Below are 18,141 nucleotides of genomic sequence, written 5' to 3'. Positions count from 1 at the left end.
CAGTGAAACAGTGCACCACCACTCTGGGGGTGTATATGAATATGCCTATTACCAGCAAACGAGCAGTTCATACAAGCAGAAAAGGGTTTCTTGGTCTCCCAGATCTCATCTTGATCTCCACAGTTCCTCCAAAACCAAACAAATGTAACAGTTTCAATGAAACCATTGAAACAGTTGGTTGATTTGTTTCTTTTGTGCTGTCCATAGCCATGGAGAGTCACGGGGAGGCTGAGATTGAAGTGCACTTGAACTGCAGCCACTGTCAGACTCAGAGCTGTAAGCGAGATGAAGACAGCAGACTCATTCTCTGTCTGTGTCACAACGAGGAAGTGCTTGCTCCGGACAACGTCACCTGCTTAGGTACCTAATCATGCCATGCAATTTTTTTTACTGATTGCCATATTATGACTTCCAACTAGGGATTGTGAGATATTAATATAAAAAGTATTTTATAGCGTAATGCTGGTTTAAATTTTACAGAGGCATGCAGGTAATGCATTTATTCACAATTCATAATTACATTTCTACAAATTGTTCATTTAGAAAGTTATTTAGTGATTAATAACCTCATTATCACCTCATCATCACTTAGTGTAATTTACATAATTAAAAGTTTTTTCAAGGTTTAAGGTTCAAAACACAATTTGAGTTTTTTTCCTTTCATTGCAAACAAAATCTATATTTTGTTTTTTACAAAACAATATAAATTTATACATATAAGAAGATTTTTTTTGTCCGAATTTGTACTTGCTTTAATATTGAGTTTAAAAAAAGAAATAAACGCAGATTCATTTACAATAATTTGAGTAAAATATTCAGATAATTGAATAGCGAGGAAATAAGAAAAAATTGATGCAATAGAAAATGGCAATAAACACAGCTTTAAAGATCCAGTAATTATTTATGCATTTGACAGGTAGCTTCAGTTAGCTCTGTCTGTGCTTTACTGTCATACACTTTACCGTCTTACTGTCGTACTCTCTTTTCTGTATCCCCTGATCCACTAGTAGAAACGCAAGGTTCTGTGGCTGAAGGACCCCCATCCCTGTCTCTGATTCTGGCAGTTGTGGCGTCCACTGTGGTGACTGGCATCTTGTTGACCTGTGCCAGCCTCACACTCAGTAAGAGACTCTTGCAGCTCTGCGTGAACTCCACCTTCCACCGCCTCTGACACTATACACAACCATCCCCATTACATAATGACTCCTCAGAATGACTGATACCTGCAGGGAAAGAGTGAGTTATCTTTTGAGGAATCAGATGCAGATTGCATATGAGAAAAGCCAAAAACATGACACTGAGAGAAGTGACCTTAGAAATAGATCATATATTTTTTTCCTTCTTTATCATTTAGGGGTAAAAGTGCACCTCAAAAACACAAAAGGAAGTGCCGATTTATAGCAGCATTTAAAAAAATCCAGATAGACCATTATCACACTTCCTCGCTCACTTTTGCGGACACGTAAATAGTAGCGCTAAGCGGCTTCCAGTTGTTTTGTAAACAGTCGCTGAGGCTCCTGCCTCTATAATTTAACCAAACACACTTACCAGCATTTCCACTCCATTAAATTTAATAAAAAATTTAAACTGAAAATACTAATCTTGAAGATTAATGTTACTTTTTCAACATTAGTTTTTTCAATATTTATTTAAATTGTTATCAGCAACTCCTTGAGAAACAGGCCCCTCAGTGCCATGTCTTGGTGAGTAGTTTAAAGTAGAAAAACGAAGCTGTGTGTCTTTGCTAGTTGTCGTGTTCAGGGCGTTCTCTAATGTTGCTAATGTTTACATGGACTGAGTGGGAGGAGTTAAACCTGCCAAACCTTTTCTCTGCCAAAAAATGCTCAGTAAGTGCTGGTCCTTATTCTGTTCACTCAGAGATGTAATTTGGTGTTAACATAAGACCATAGTGCTCCTACGCTACTATTCAGAGCCGGACATGGCGACGCAGTAACTGTGATAAAGGTCTATTCTGCTGCACTCTCAATTTTGATCCATAATAAGCTTGAAGAAAATGGCTTTCCTACTGCATCTTTAAGAACAGGAAAATATCCTTTAAGCATTTCAGTAAGGGTTTTAAAAAACATAAGTAACAAGAAAACTGTGACAGGAATACATGGGCAGCCACGTGAAGCCAGAGCAAATTTCACATTTTCAACACAAAATTTTGAAAATGAAGAAAACCTCTAGTAGAGTGAAATAGCAACACATCAGCATCCATGAACATGGTCTGGCTAAAATGGTGCCCTTTTTGCTACCTAATACCTAATTTGAAGTCTATAGCTTAAAGCTAACCACAAAACTAACCTTCAATCCATAATAATTACATACTAATGGCAAGTTTTCCCTGTAACCAACCGATACATATCTCTTCTCCTATAAACTCTTACAGTTCCGTATTGACCGTTCAGTACATTTCCTTCCAGTTGAGAGAAAGGAAATCTATGTTTGCTCTATTATAAGAAAGCTGTTAAAACAGTTGAGCTTTGTGTCTTATCTGATGAAGAGATATGCTCAGTACTAACGTACCTTATGAGGTAGCGTTGCGCATTACTGCTAAAAGGAATGATTAGGGAATTAAGAAAGTGACTGCTATTAACCTTAAACAGTAGTTTTTTTATTTAATGCTTTATGTATGAATGAACAAGAGAGCCAAATTCTTTCCAGACTGTCTATAGTCTCATCAAAGAGCTACTGTATCAATGTTGGCTGACCAATATCCTTATTATTGCTGCTATTTATATCTTTTTTTTTTACTCAAAACAAATGTTATTCAAGGGCTTTAAACGAAAATCATTTCCAGTATAGGATGGTGAGGGAATATTATTGGTGTCTATGCACTGTACCCATGAATGTGAGCATCTTGTGGAATGGACAAGGTTCGACCCTGCCTTGGCAAATGTAATCATTCAAAGTGCTTTACTTCTGGTTAATTCAGTCCATGTTTACCAAAGAACAACAACAACGAAAAGCACCCTTAAAAGGGTTCTTTAGTAAAGGGAATGGTTCTGCTTACACCTACATAGAACCCTGATTGAAACAAACAAAGAGAAGAGAATGGGGCTATCTGACATGTTTTTCATTCTTTGTGCTCCATACATATCAGCAAACAAAAGTTTAAGATTTCAGCACACTGCATTCAAAGCTGTTGCAAAATGTATGCACACTTATGACTGCACACATTCTCAGCATCATAGCAGTAGGCTTCTTTTAAAGTGAATGTTTGTACATTATGCAGTGGTATGTTATGATGCGCTATGTATAGCGTAGAGTATAGTATTGAGACACCTGCTCCAAAATCAAGGGTATTAAAAAAAACATTTATTCACTTTTGTTGAAGCAGCTCTCTCTACTGTCTAGGGAGGTCTTTCTACTAGATTTGGGAGCATTGCTGTGAAGATTTGATTGCATTCAGTGACAAGAGCATTAATGAGGTCAGGATGTTGAATGGTCACCTTTCCACCTCTCCCCAACTCATCCCAAAAGTATTGGATGGAGCACTAGCATTATACCCCTTTAGCCCACGCCTGGCATTAGGAATGGTGCCAGTAGATTCATGTCTGCTCCAGAGAGCCCTATTTTATTGGCAGTACTTCTCTACAGGTGCTAGACAAGCAGATGTGCTCATTTGCACATCTCTGTCAGCAATGTCTGCAACCTAAAGTAGCTGAACACATTTTGTAATTAGAAGTGGTGTCAGCGTATGTCTGGCTGATGCATATTCAGGATTTAAACAGTACATAAAAATGACTTGAATGCACAATAATGGCTCTACTGAAAGTTCTTGGGCCTCTCTGTCTTTTGGTCCGTGGTTTCTCGATCTTGGCTCAAGATGTGTTTTTATGAAGAAGATTATTAGAAGATTATTATTATTGGATTTATCTGCATTTTATCAGAATTGTATGTTAGAGGTGTTTCATGGAAGCAGTAAGCCACAAGCGTCATTACATTCATTTTACCATGGGCGAGGGGTAATGATAATATTTTTATTTGTTAATGCTTACTATTTTATATCAACGCGTCTCTTTAAGGTGTAACGCCAGCGTCAGTTTGTCAACCAATCCACCCACATTTGGATACAGCTTGTCCAACTAGCACTGCTCATCACAGCCTTGGAAATAAAAATAAAAAAACAGCGTACTGCCATTTTTGTTAATGAAAAGCTTTAGTACTCTAATCTGAAAGTTCTATATTGTTGCCATGTTAAATGTAAGTTCTTTTAGAGCATTTCTGTGGGTCTATTTCCAATGTAAAAAACAACGATCAGATTTATCGACAATACAGTAATTTAAAAAGGGTTCTTCGACATGGTAACTTGGTAACAATGGTGGAACCTTTTGCCCACTTTTTGAACCCTTTTTAAAGGTTCTATAAATGCACCATCTACAATAGGTTATCTAGGTATATGAAGAACCATTTGAGTTGGTATACCGTTGCCTTTGCTAAAGAACCCTTAAAAAGTCCCTTTTTTAAAAGTGTAAATTTGGTTTGGGATTTTGCATACTGTTTCCAAAGCAAAAAATATCGCCATCCAAAGCACTTAGATTTGGTAATGAAAGATGTCTACAGAAGTCCATCAAGTATTTGCTCACATCTCTCGTTGGAAGATAAGTTGTGAATTAATGTAATGTTTTTTCACCAAGGTTAACTTTTTTTCCCCAGAGAAACCCTTGAAATGTGAGTTAGTGTGAACGATGCCTGGTGGACTATCAGGGTGCTCTTGATTATATGTACATGTGATGTGACCTCACTCTAGGAGGATGATAATCACCATAAATGCTTTATTGCTGTATATGATATAAATATATGAGCTACTCAACTATGTTGGACTGTTACGTATATCCTCAGTGTGACTTGTGCACTAACTGTAGAATGCTGTGCCATGCCATGTTGTGTTTAAGTCTTTGACAGATAAATAAAGACTCTCCATAACAAGTCCTTACCGTAAAGTTCAAAGGTTTACAAGATCATGATTCACGCAAAACAATATACTTCATAAAACAAGTTTTATGAAGTATATTGAGAGTCTAAAACCCCTTTAACAATCAAAAGTGCATTGAAACTCTAATGGAAACTAATAATACGTATTTGGTGTAGAAACACATTCATATACATACATTAGCATTTTGTTTAAACAAGAGAGTTGTCTAACAATACACATTTAGTGTTGATAAATTACACATTTGGTGTTCCAGCATTGTCTTATGCACCCCCAGGATATATATTACTTACTATATAAATAGTGAGAATTTTTTCTTTATGACGTTGTGGTGAGTGGCCACATACATAGTGGTTCGTGTTTTGACGTTCCTTCTGGTGGTTGTGACGGCTGACGTATGAAGCAGAAAAGCCTCTGATTGGCTGCCTTCTTCCCTTCCCGCTCCTCACTAAGCCCCACTTCCACATGCTTGTTATCAAACCCCTTGTGCATTTATTTTTTTAAGTACAGGAGAGCAGGAGAACTGCTGATACTGAGGGTGATTAATATCGTCACTGTCCAATGAAAACCATGTATCTCCAAAATGGTGACTTTGCAGAAGGCTAAAATGTTCTTAACCTTGAATGGAAATCAGTGTAAACTAAAAAATGATCCCAGGTGATTTAGAGCATTTCTATTGGTCCATTCATCCACAATTATTTACACAGTGTACAGAGCAGCTACAGGGTTCAAACCATGGACTCTTTTAGGATCTTTCTTTCAGACCTCTCATTCCCAACACAACATGTTGTCAAAAAGTTCTGAACAATGCAGTTTGATGAATTTACAGTATATAAACATGTATTTAAAACTTTTGTTTTTCACAATTCAGCAACTGCTCTGCAGCTTTTGTTATTAGCACATGAAACCCATGGTAATGTATGGTAGAGTACAGATGCTGAGCATTCCCTCAAACAAGCATACATGGTTTACAACAGCCAGAAAAGGTGGTTAGTGCAGTCGTTTCTGTGCTTCCATGGTGCTCTGAAATCCTACAAAATGTGCAGAGTGGGTTTTCTCAGGGTCCTTCACTGCAGGACTGGTTGGTATTTAACTCTTGTCTTTTCCCCTGAGCTCTCCCCAATGCAGGTTGGTAGTCTGTGCTCGGGCAGCGCCCCTTCCTTTCTTACCCCACACCCCCAACCCCCACACTCCCCACCCTCGGTCAACTTCCTGCCGGCTTCGCTTCGCGCCACTGCGCCAGCAGCCCGACGGCAAAGGGGACCTCTCACCTGCACGCAGCACCCCCTCCCCAGGCAGACTACCAACCTGCATCGGGGACGTGGGCGACCACTGCTGAGGGTGAGTGCTTTCCTGCCCAGCTGCCAGCGGAGAGGGCAAGCGCTTCGCCAAACCCAGACAAAGCAAAAAAAAAAGTCAAATGCAGTCGATCAGCCAAAACCTTGGTGGTCTGAAAATGCTCCTGTACTTTGGCACTGGAGGTACACTCCAAAGAAGTGCCCAAGAAGAGCCATTTTTGGATCCATAACGAAGGATTTTTGTAAAAGAGGTGTAGGTATGAGTGTAAAGAACCAACATCAACATCTCGAAACACGTGTCTTTATACACAATTCTTTTACAAAAATAGTCCCTTTTAAAAAAAAAAAAAAAAAAAAAACCTTTTTAGAACCTTTATTTTTTAAGAGTGTACAATGTAAGGCTAATGTAGATAACTGGCAATGGAAGCTTATATCCATGACTTATTGAATGTTTGCAACAATGTGTGGAGCTTTAATGGTGTGTATTTTAAGGTGTCTTTTAAGGTGACAATTTGTGTAGTGTCACACAGCAAGTCTGCAAGTCTCCATGTACAACAGCTTAAGGCCAGTGTGTGATAATTTAGACATGCGGTTTGCATGAAGCTAATTGGTAAGGGCTTCTATTACTTATGTCTTGGCTGATCGACTACATTGGGGGTGAAGGAGAAAACTGTAAATGTAATGTTTTGCCAAACTATTTTTTTTGCCAAACCTTTAATCAGAGCAGTTCTGGGCTCTGTTTTTTTGCTTCATTTAGAGGCTTATGATAAATGTAAGCATTAAAACTATGAGGATATTTTTAAACTGCATCCCTTTTATTATTGTGCAACTGGAAACTTTAGTTGGTCTACTATTGGACTTCTATTCAGATCTTAGGCAGATATGCTTTCCTAGCCCATAAGGGCCTGTATTTGAGGCCACACTTCAGAGTAGTGTTGGAGTAGTTTTTCTTTATAACACAGTCACTTAAGATTAGTGACTGAATAATAAAGCTTGGGCTCAAGAGTTTCAACTTAAAGTGTGGTTTTAGCTGCATGTTGCCATTTCCACATTTCAAACTGTAGACCTCCTTAATTTCATGCCAAAACAGTCTTAACTGTAATTCATTTGGAATGTGGGTCTTTCGGCCCCTCTTTGTTGACTCTGGCTCTGTGCTGTTTGTCTCTACAGTGTATTACCGCAAGAAGAACCACCTGCACGCGGTGCGGGTGCGCCTGCAGAGCCCCGAATACAAGCTGAGCAAGATCCGCTCCTCCACCATCATGACTGACTACAATCCCAACTACTGCTTCGCCGGCAAGGCGGCTTCACTGAGTGAGCTGAAGGAGGTTCCACGCAAGAACATCACTCTGCTCAGGTGCTTCTGCTCATCTTGCGGCATGACAGTTTGGCATGGCATATGACTTTTCATTCACTACAGGCCAAACATTCGGATTCAACAGTGTAAGCACTGGCCCTATTATCGCTACATTGTGATGCCATGGCCGGCTGTGGCCAGAAGTCCAAAAGAGCAGAAAAACTGCCAATGGGTGGGTAGGATTTTTCCATCACTCTGCGTGACGTTACCCAGCGTGGATGTCTGTTAGCCGAAGTGATAGAATTGTTAGCACTGGCAGTAAGTGCTCTCTTCCAGGTGTATTCAGCTGTTCAGTGACATTGAGTCAGTTTGAAAAGAAACACTTATATGGCTGTAAGACTGGCTATAAGTGTCTCAGAGGAAGCATGTGCTAGCCTTCATCCTTTCACTGCTGGTGAAATATACCAAGTAAAGCAGTTTCCAAATGTTTGTGGACATCCCTTCTAATGAATGCATTCAGCTACTTTAGAGAGAAGTACTGCCAGTAGAAAACATGAACTTATTGGAACCATGGCTAATGCCAGGTGTGGGCTAGAGGGGTATAAAGCCCCTCAGCATTAAGCTGTGGAGCAGTGGAACTGTGTTCCCTGGAATGATGGTGGTCCAATCACCATCTGGGAATTGGATTTGAGGTCCAATATTCTAATCTCACTAACGCTCTTGTGGCTGAATGCCATCAAATCCTCACATTAATGCTCCAAAATCTTGTTGAAAGACTTTCGTGTATAGTAGAGACAGTTGCTCCAACAAAGGCAGCATAAAGAAAGATCTCATGAAACAATGCATTAGCAGGTGTCCCAATACTTTTGTCTGGGGAAAAAAAAAAAAAAAAGCCACAGCGTCCTCAACAAGAGGTAACACATATTTAATCATTTTGACGACTTGACAACTATATTTTTAGTTTTCATTGGTTGGAGATACAAAAGGTCTTGTGGGTATTAATGTCACATGTAACATTTCAGTAATTAATGCTTGGGACTGGTGTCATTGTAGGGCTTTGGGACACGGTGCATTTGGAGAAGTGTATGAGGGCCAAGTTCTAAGTATGAATGGAGAAAACACAGCCATGCAGGTCGCTATCAAGGTCAGTATCACTCTTAGATCTGTTTGTGTGGCCACACTCTGGTCTGCATTTGATAGGTCTTAACTCCTTCTGTATTCCCTCCCCTTTCCTGTATGATAGACCCTTCCAGAAATCTGTTCTGAACAAGATGAGATGGATTTCCTCATGGAGGCACTAATTATGAGGTGTGTTCCACATACACACATAAAAACACACACAACACCTCTGTGTTGCACATGTGCAAGACAGGCAAGGAAGAAGGGAGACATTTGAGTTCATCATTAGCTAGAACAACCTGAGGGGATGAAATTTCTGTGTTTGTTTTGGTTACTCACTTCCCAGATGTTTCTTGTTATTGAGGTCCAGTTAATGCATCCTCTTCAATTAGACAGCAGCTGTTCTTCCGTTCCCTCATTCAAGACGTTTATGAAGTGCACTATGGAGTGTAGGTGCTGACGTCATTACGACTTGACTCTAGCCTACTAAAACTACTCTTGATGTAAAAGAACCTTGGATGCAGTGATTTAACCACAGTAACCTTTTTACATCCATTTATGGCTCATCTAGTGTTCTTCAGTAGTCTTAGTCTGAGGCAGAACTGAGACTGCCTCAGTGCCTCATTGCCTAATTCTTTTTCTTTTCTTTTTTTTTGTTGCTTGGATCCAGTCTTTCTGACTTAATTCTCATTTGTGCAGATAAGTCATTAATATCTGTCTGCAAAGCGAATGCACCTGCGCTCTGAATCTGCCCAGTGTGCTCAATCAAATAAAAAATGTCACGTGAATGAACCACATGCAACATGCAACATGACATGGCTCCCTCCTAGCTAGAGAGATAGTGAACTACTTAGGTCATGAACATAGAGGCTTGGGTACACAAACAGTGCATCAAAGCCCCTTATTTACATGACCTGTGTAGTTCACTACATAGGGAACAGGAAGCAAGTCGGGATTCAGTAGTATTACCAAAAGCCTTTGTATAATTTATCATTGTTCTAAACGGCTCTCAGATGTTCATTATTGGAGTAGTATGAATACTGAAGTATGTTGCATGTGCAGGAAAAAAAAAACAAAAACATAACAGATCTGGTTTACATGTGCACCGCTTCAAGCAGGTGATATGAACACAGCCATAAGCAATGCTCCAAAATCTAGTAGAAAGCCTTCCCTGGACAGCAGAGACAGTTACCCCAACAAAAGGAGGACAAACTCTTTTTGATAACCTTGATTTTGAAAGAAACAATGAATGACCAGGTGTCCCAGTAAATTTGTCTGGGGGTAAAAAAACGTATATAACAGTTTACACGTAAGATCAGATTTATCAGATTTGTGTCCACAAAGCTCTGAAAACATCAGATCTTACATTAAGTAAATTGGTCTTTACTCTAAGGATAGTGTTAGAGTTTAAAAAGCCATAGATGTGGGGATAAAAAAATCCAATCTGCCTGAAATATGCCAAATAAAATCTGTTGTAATTGTAAATTTAAGCATATGGTCTGTGTTTACATTTGCAGTAAGTTTAACCATCAGAACATAGTACGCTGTATCGGAGTCAGTCTGCAGATCCTGCCCCGTTTCATTCTGCTGGAGCTCATGACTGGAGGAGACATGAAGAGCTTCTTGAGACAGAACCGCCCCAAAGCTGTAAGTGTCTCCAGTGTCTGTATAGTTTGTTCAAGTTTGAATGTGTGTGCATTTCCTCTGCTTGTCAGTTACTTTGTTCTGTTTATCCTGGACATACATATGTTCCTATGAAGTAATGTTGCCACACAATGTTTGAAATGTTTATTCAACATCCACATGCACTATGGATCATGGACATGAATGTCAAGGCAGTATTGAGCTTGTAGAGCTTTCTTTAAGCTGTTCTTTTTCGGTTCTTTTTACAACATGAATTTGGTGCAAGTTTAGATTTTTGGGGCTTTTCTGAATTTAACATAAGGTTAAAATTATATACAGTCTCAAGAAATATGCATACAGCACATCTAATATTTGGTTGAATATTTGCTTTTGGTAGCCATTGATATTTGACCCCTCTTCTTGACAGAGTTGAATTTGTTTGGGTCATTGTCTAATGCAGTGTTTAAATGTCAACCATTAAGCTGATGGTGTGACTTCATGCTGCCTGGGTGGGTAGATGGCTTGTTTTCCCTGCATCTCCCCACATCACTTCAGTGTGATGCTGGCGGGCTACTAGGCAATGCAACGCGGTGGTTGCCCGTGCCGTTGCATTGGCGGCAATTGGTGATTGCTGGTTTGTGCATGTGTCAGAGGAGGCATGTGTCAGTCCTCACCCTGTGATCAGTGTCGGGGGTACTGACGAGTGGATTGGGTAATTTGGCTACCTTAAATTGGGGAGGAAAATTGGGTAAAAAAATGATGGTGCAGGAAATTACTGTCTAACATGTCAGTCCAAAAGCTCCTATAGTTAGACTGAGTTGAGATCTGATAATTGTGACTAATTCATAATTGTCCTATATATATATATATATATATATATATGCGCATTTTGGAAACGGGAAGAAACCAGTCCCATCAGGATTGGATTACATGTTTCATCATAGAGTGAAGCTGATCATTTAGAATAACCGTGCTAACAAAATGACTCCCACAGCATAACAGAGCTAGCGGATCTGGACCTGGATCACTATAGAGAATAGAGAATATGATGACGGATGACTTGAATTCCACATCTCGAGTGGAATGGTCTTTAAATGTACACTTTCAGACATACTTGCCAACCCTAATTACTGATCTCTTTCCTGGCAATCTAAATGTAGATATCACGTTATCCCTCGAGTCAAGTGAGCAGCCTTTGTGACTGAAGCTGCTGCCATCCTGCCCCAATTATAATAATATATATCCTCTTTCAAAGCTACTTAGATTTTTTTCCTCTTGCCATTCTAATCTAAAATAGAGGTCAGCTTTCTGCATTTTTTAGTAGACCAAAGTCATAGAGCGCGATACGATGTTAACTGCTTAATGCTATTATGCAGCACATCTGTCTGAAACTTACAGAGGTAGAGTCCTACAGAGAGTGTGCTGTCATTGGGATTATTGAGCATACTGTGTATTAAGCTAATCTGACAGTTTCTGCTGACTGCTCCTACAGAACCAACCCTCCTCCCTGACCATGCTGGAGCTGTTGCACATGGCCAGAGACATTGCATTCGGTTGCCAGTACCTGGAAGAGAACCACTTCATTCACAGGTACTTAAACACTGTTTGTCTGTTGTACAGTGTCACAGTAAATAAATTCTGGTTTCTCTCAGACTGTATGTTTAAGCTTAATAGTGATTACTGAGTCAAAATATTTATATCTATTTATATCTATTTTAGAGATATTGCTGCTCGGAACTGCCTGCTGACTTGTCCTGGTCCAGAGAGAGTGGCCAAAATAGGAGATTTTGGAATGGCCCGAGACATATACAGGTGATTTCGTTTTCTGTTGTCCATCTAAAAATACAATGGACTTATTCTTCTTATTTTCTTTTATCATTTAGAAAAAATGATGAGCTCTGCTTTTACGAGACTGCAACAGCTCACATAAGCCAATTAGCAAAGCACTCATAGCATAACATAGCTTTGTTTTTTAGCACTGTAACAAGAACATTGTAATCATTACCAGATAGTGTCCTCTCATTGTCCTCTTGGTGTCGTCTTGATGCCCCAGTTAGATAAAGAGATTGTAGCTAGTCAGCTAGCATTAGGCTTTTAGCCTAATATGTAGTTAGCCCTATTCTAAGTTAGTACAGTTTGTTTTCGAGAAAGTGGACATTGAAGAGAAGAGATGGTAAAAGCCACATAGCTGGATCTTTCCAGCACTAGCTGTCTAGCTTGCTAAGTTTGAGATCCCCCTCTGTGAGCAGTGGCATGTGAAAAGCTGTAATCACAAGCCAATTTGTGTAGCCCATTTTCTGATAACTACCAGGGTCTTAAGGTGATGTTCATGAAAAGTAAAAAAACTGAAACTTAAGTACAAACAACACCACATTCTCCCAAAGTGATCTTTGCATTTGTGTGCAATACATCTTTAGGTTCACATTATGTCAGGTCCATGTACTGAACTCTCATTACTCTAATTATTCAGCTTTGCCATGGAAAATACAGTTTTCCATCTTAGGGCCAAATTAAAAGCTGTACAATGAAAATGTCATATGTCATAATAAGCAGTTTTACTTACCATACCAATCCATGACTTCTCTATAGGGCCAGTTACTACAGGAAAGGTGGTCGAGCTATGCTGCCAGTCAAATGGATGCCACCTGAAGCCTTCCTGGAGGGCATTTTTACTTGCAAGACTGACACCTGGTAAAAAAAATGTTTTTGTGAAGAAGTAGTCTTTTATTGTTTTCTTTTTTCTGACCTTTAAATATGTGTTGCGACAATTTGAATGCTTTAAGTCATAAGTAAGATAACTGAATGCTTTTCTTCTCTGCTCATCCATGCTCTGTAGTGATCAGATGTGTTGTTGTATTGTGTGTGATTTGTCTCCCTCTGTAGGTCGTTTGGGGTACTGCTGTGGGAGATTTTCTCCTTGGGCTATATGCCTTATCCCTGTAAAACAAACCAGGAGGTACTGGAGTTTGTGACAAGTGGAGGACGTATGGATCCTCCTAAGAGTTGCCCAGGGCCTGTGTAAGCAAAAGCATTTAAACTTTTAACCCCTAGTATTCCCATGATGCCATTTAGATCACATCAGGTCATACAAGATGCTTTTGCTTTTAGTTTAACACTTTTTCCATAATAGTATGGTTTATGTACATGCTTTTGATGCTTAATGAGAAATTCTGTTGTTTTATTGTAGGTATCGAATCATGACACAGTGCTGGCAGCACTGCCCAGAGCATCGGCCAAACTTCTCCACTATTTTGGAAAGGATCAATTATTGCACTCAGGTATAAAGTTCTTTATGTAATAATGCAGGAGTTATTTTAGTTATAGTTCAGCTTAAAAATCTGTCTCACTTACGGTTTCCTCATATCATTATACTACCATATAGTGTCCCTACACTGAAATGAGCGAGGTGTCCTTTTCTTCAGTTCTGTGGCGTCACTGCGATTCGAACTTATTCCCATAAAGAACAAGTTTGAGCACAAGTCACAGTAAATGTAGGGTTTTAGAGTGGTGCATCTGTCTAACTGCTAAGAGGTCATAGTTTTAAATCTGATGCCACAGCCCTTCATGGTCAAGAGTGAAAGAAAGACTCATTCCCCCCAGAATGGGAACATCATGTGATAGGGGGAGTCTTAATGTGTTGGCAGGATTTAACACATTTAGGGTGGGGTCACTAGCCTAACTGAGGTGGCGTACTGAAAAAGTGAGTTTGAGAACATTTGACTAAACATTGCTTGCTGTGAAATCCATTTTGTTGTCATTTTAAGTTCTCCTGACTTTAACTTCTTAAAATATACAAAAAATATTAACAATATAAAGTTATACATATAAAAGCTAAAATTGACTTTGTTAGTTTTCACTGGAGCTGTGTGGCTAATGTATCTAACAAGTAATTAAAGCTGATATCATCCAGTTAGAATTGTGTTGTTAACTAGTTTTAAACAGACTCTGGGGTTTCTGACCCTTTACGACACTGTTATTAATATAAATGGACAAAAGTTCATTGCATAGCAGAAATAGTAGTAACTGGAGCCTTGATTTAGCCTACTTTTACAAATTCTTTAATTTATCAGCTACAATATTTTCATAGCTCCAGTGCCAAACCAAAGAAGTAAACTTGGGTTGCTAAGCAGGACTTTGATGATGATGTGTAAATTCAGACTATGGGGCAAATTATTATGTTAATCTGAATTTTCATCAACCACTGCTTTAAGAATAATTTATAATTGGGCTGAACATAAAACCCTAACTGCCTACCAATTCTCTCCTTTTTTTGTGGCCCAGGACCCTGACGTTATCAACACACCTCTCCCAGTGGAGTATGGGCCGGCTGTGGAGGAAGAGGGCAGCACTGTGATTCGTCCAGAAGGCTCTGGCAGTATGACCCCTCTTCTGGTGACCCATTCCCTGACACAGGATGCACCTCTGCAGCCCAGTATCTCCACCCCAGTCCCTCAGGTCCACAAACCCCGTTTGCTGCTACAGCGACCTGCCCAGATGACTCAGGAGGTGGCCACCTACCGTGAAGCTTTAGAGCCATGTTGGGCTGAGCCGGTCCCTGCGGCTGGAACTTGCTCAGGCTCCTGGCTGCAGGTTCCCGAGCACCGGCCATGCTCAAGATCCAGCTCCTCCTCAGGCAGCCAGAAACTGAAAAACAAAACAAAGAACCTGTGGAACCCGACCTATGGTTCCTGGGTTCTGGAGAGCTTTGGGCGGGGGAAGACAGCCCTGTCCCACACCCAATCCATGCCTCTGTCCTCCACCGCCCTGCCTATGTCTACCTCTACCTCGGAGCACAACGACTCTGGAACAGAAGCTAATACTTCCCCATGCTCGAATGCATCTCCTGCACCCTCTCAGATGACCTCCAGTTCTCCGGGACCTTCTAGTCTCGTGTCACGGAAAGGTCCAGCCGGCGCTGCTGGGGGTCCCCTCACTGCAGTCATGGATTTAGCCAAGCTCCAGAGCTTCCCTTGCGGCAACGTGAATTACGCCTACGATGAGCAGAGCTATGAGGCTGAGAGTTTGCCCTTAGTAGTTGCCAGGTCTCCGGAGCCTAGCACGAGCTCTGCGGCCCGTTCTTCACTAGCATCTCTGGGCCTTGCTTCCTCCTCTGTCACCCACAAACCACCAGTCAAGCGGCACGCTAGCTATGGACACGAAGATGTCAGGAGGCATACCAAACCTGAGAAACCCACCCGGGACAGAGACTCAGGCTTCTCGCTGTCCGAAGACCTTAGCGTCACTCCTGTGTAGCATTTCTGATTCTCGCACTGACTAAAGCACCGCAGTATACTGAAAAATACCCAGCACCTCATTACATTCAGGTTGCCCCATGAATCAGCAGACATTTCTGTGTGATCTTTTTGTATGTTGTACACTGGAATTGTTTTGGAAGCAGGAGGCAGAGAGTTCCTGCTGAAGAACAGACACTCGGCATTGCTACTGTAGAGATGATACACATGAAGGTTCTACTGGCTGGTGGTTTCTATTAGAACTTGCACAAAGCTAATAGCAAGTCCTTGGCCCCTCAGCCTCATTTACACTGGATTGTCATTTGCAGTCAACACTGTGAAAACGAGTTTATTTTAAAATGCCCTGTACAATCTTTTAATGTACCAGCATTAGAGTTAGATCAGTGCATAGACAATGATCTCTTTGAGAAAGTGTCCAGAGAAGCTTTTTTAAGAGCTTGTCGAGAGAAACTGAGAGAGGTTTTTCCTTAGACAAAAGAACAGGCAGCAATGTTAAAACCCACACCACGTGGTTACAAAAGTGATTCAGATTCATAACCCAAATTACAGCTTTGCAACTGAGAGTATTTAACAAAGCATTGGAAATGATTACTGAAATTGAATTGGATTAAAAAGACAAATAGATGCCGGAGAAAGAGATGCTTTTGACATTGCAGGTTAATTGATGCTAATGGGAGTTAAACTGGAAAATAATGCCAAAGCCTCCACAAATTGGACAGTGTTTTGTTCTTTTTGTTTTGTCTGGTTTTAATTTTGGAAGCCAACACTTTGGTAAAATGTGGTGCCTCATTGTTCGAGGTGTGTTAGTGGATAACATGCTCAGAGTACTGTAAGGACAGTGGTTTTGAGAGTGATTTGGGGGCATCACATCGTTAGCTGGGATTGTTGTGGCTGCTTTTTGGGAAGAAAATAAGATGCACTACCAGTGTGTGATGTGTTTTCTTTTGTATAATAGACCTACTTGTTTGATGTTACTTTCCTAGTATTTCAAAGTTGACTTCTATTTCATATTTTATATAATTTAGTTCTTTAGTTTTTTCCCCCCGACACACTTACCACGTGTTGTGCAGTGTTTTAGTTCTGACTTAAAAGCTGCACAACGTGGCGTGGGTGGCTTCAAATTCCTCACCACATTCTGACTGTGATTGAACACGTTGGTGTTGTACAGTCAGGCAGCACACAATTTAGTGTACTATTCAACACTGTCCTGTCAATCAGTGAGCATCTTATCTGATGTTATATGGCTTGTTATTGATATTCATATGATGTGAAATGACATCAGAATTGATTTACTATTGGAGTAACACCACATTTTTCTTGTTGGAACAGAAAGATTTAACATTTCAAATTAGTCAGAATTTAGTTTTTTGTTTTATATATTTGTAAAATACACTTGTTGAATGATGATTTTTGTTTGGTATGGTCAGGGATTACTGATAAGCCATCTTTATACAAGTTCAAGGAATTCATTAGAGAATGTGAAAGTTCCTAAAGTCGAGTATTTCTGAAATTTATGATAATCCTTTTAGTTCTACATTTTTCAGCTGCCATTTAAAGTGGACTTTTTCAGACTATATATTGAACCTCGTAGCTTATCTGTAACGCCGTATACTTGCAAAGAAATGTTTGACTTATTTTGTTTGTTTCATTTGCATCTTTCTTTCTCTTTATTACAGATACATCTGCATCTTTATTGGGACGATAGATAGAATTACCTTTACTTTTAACCAGGAAAATGAACACTGTACGTTCATATTGAAATCCATATAGATTTTACTCTGGACTAACAATTACAGTATGTAGCTACACAGTATTTTCATATGTACACTGTTTGTTTGGTTATTTGATTATTGTAACTTTATCACTGCCAACAGGCTGCAGAATGCCTACAGTTTATGAGAGGATTTGCAGCATCTTCAGTAACCACAAGAGGGCAAAGTAGATTTTGTTGGAAAGTTCTTTGGTTCTTTTCCAAGTCTGGAAAAAATGTTATTCCATAGGAGGGAGCTATCTGGGGCTTCTCCTAAGTGATCCTAGACCACTGAAATAAAAACTGTTTGTTTTTATTAAAAGCTATGATTCTGATTGTGATAAAGTGTAAAAGGGTAAATGGGTAGAGCCTATATACACTGGATGTCCAAATGTTTGTGGGGACACCTTCTATTTCACACATTTAGCTACTTCAACTTGCACCCATTGCTGCAACACATATGTGCAAATACACACACACAGCTCGTCTAGTCCCTGTAGAGAAGTACTGCCAATAGAATAAATGGACTAGGATTCTCTGGAACTAATAAACATGACCCTATTGGCGTCATGCCTAAATCCAGGCATAGGTTAGAGGGATATAAAGCCCCCCAGCATTGAGCTGTGGAGCAGTGGAACTGTGTTCCCTAGAATGATGGTTGGTGCTTCATTCAATATTTTTGGAATGAGTCTAGTAGTCAGCCTTCTTCCCTAGACAGTAGAGACCGAACTCTTTTTTTAATACCCTTGATTTCAGAAGAAACAATGGATGAAGTGTCTCAAAACTTTTGTCTATACATATATACATCGATCCCAGCATCCCATTATCCATTCACCTTCTACAATTCATTAGTAAACCCAGAG

The 18,141-nt window shown here is 39.9% G+C and overlaps 1 protein-coding gene across 1 annotated transcript in view; it reads left to right on the top strand.

Annotated features, from left to right (window-relative positions):
- Nucleotides 1-17,561, top strand: part of ltk (leukocyte receptor tyrosine kinase) — a 77,709-nt gene extending 60,148 nt beyond the window's left edge. The window contains exons 18-29 of the mRNA XM_072689704.1: nt 208-360; nt 1,008-1,121; nt 7,408-7,594; nt 8,588-8,678; nt 8,778-8,842; nt 10,171-10,300; nt 11,769-11,866; nt 11,996-12,088; nt 12,866-12,967; nt 13,160-13,294; nt 13,464-13,554; nt 14,558-17,561. Of these exons, the coding sequence (XP_072545805.1) occupies nt 208-360; nt 1,008-1,121; nt 7,408-7,594; nt 8,588-8,678; nt 8,778-8,842; nt 10,171-10,300; nt 11,769-11,866; nt 11,996-12,088; nt 12,866-12,967; nt 13,160-13,294; nt 13,464-13,554; nt 14,558-15,529 (2,231 nt within the window). The 3' untranslated portion in view covers nt 15,530-17,561. The remainder of the gene's footprint in view (nt 1-207; nt 361-1,007; nt 1,122-7,407; nt 7,595-8,587; nt 8,679-8,777; nt 8,843-10,170; nt 10,301-11,768; nt 11,867-11,995; nt 12,089-12,865; nt 12,968-13,159; nt 13,295-13,463; nt 13,555-14,557) is intronic.
- The last annotated feature ends 580 nt before the right edge of the window (nt 17,562-18,141 follow it).

Source organism: Salminus brasiliensis, chromosome 10 (assembly GCF_030463535.1).
Source record: "Salminus brasiliensis chromosome 10, fSalBra1.hap2, whole genome shotgun sequence".
Classification (NCBI taxonomy): Eukaryota; Metazoa; Chordata; class Actinopteri; order Characiformes; family Bryconidae; genus Salminus; species Salminus brasiliensis.
Note: the sequence above shows the minus strand (reverse complement) of the source record. Positions and strands in the feature narration are given on the sequence as shown.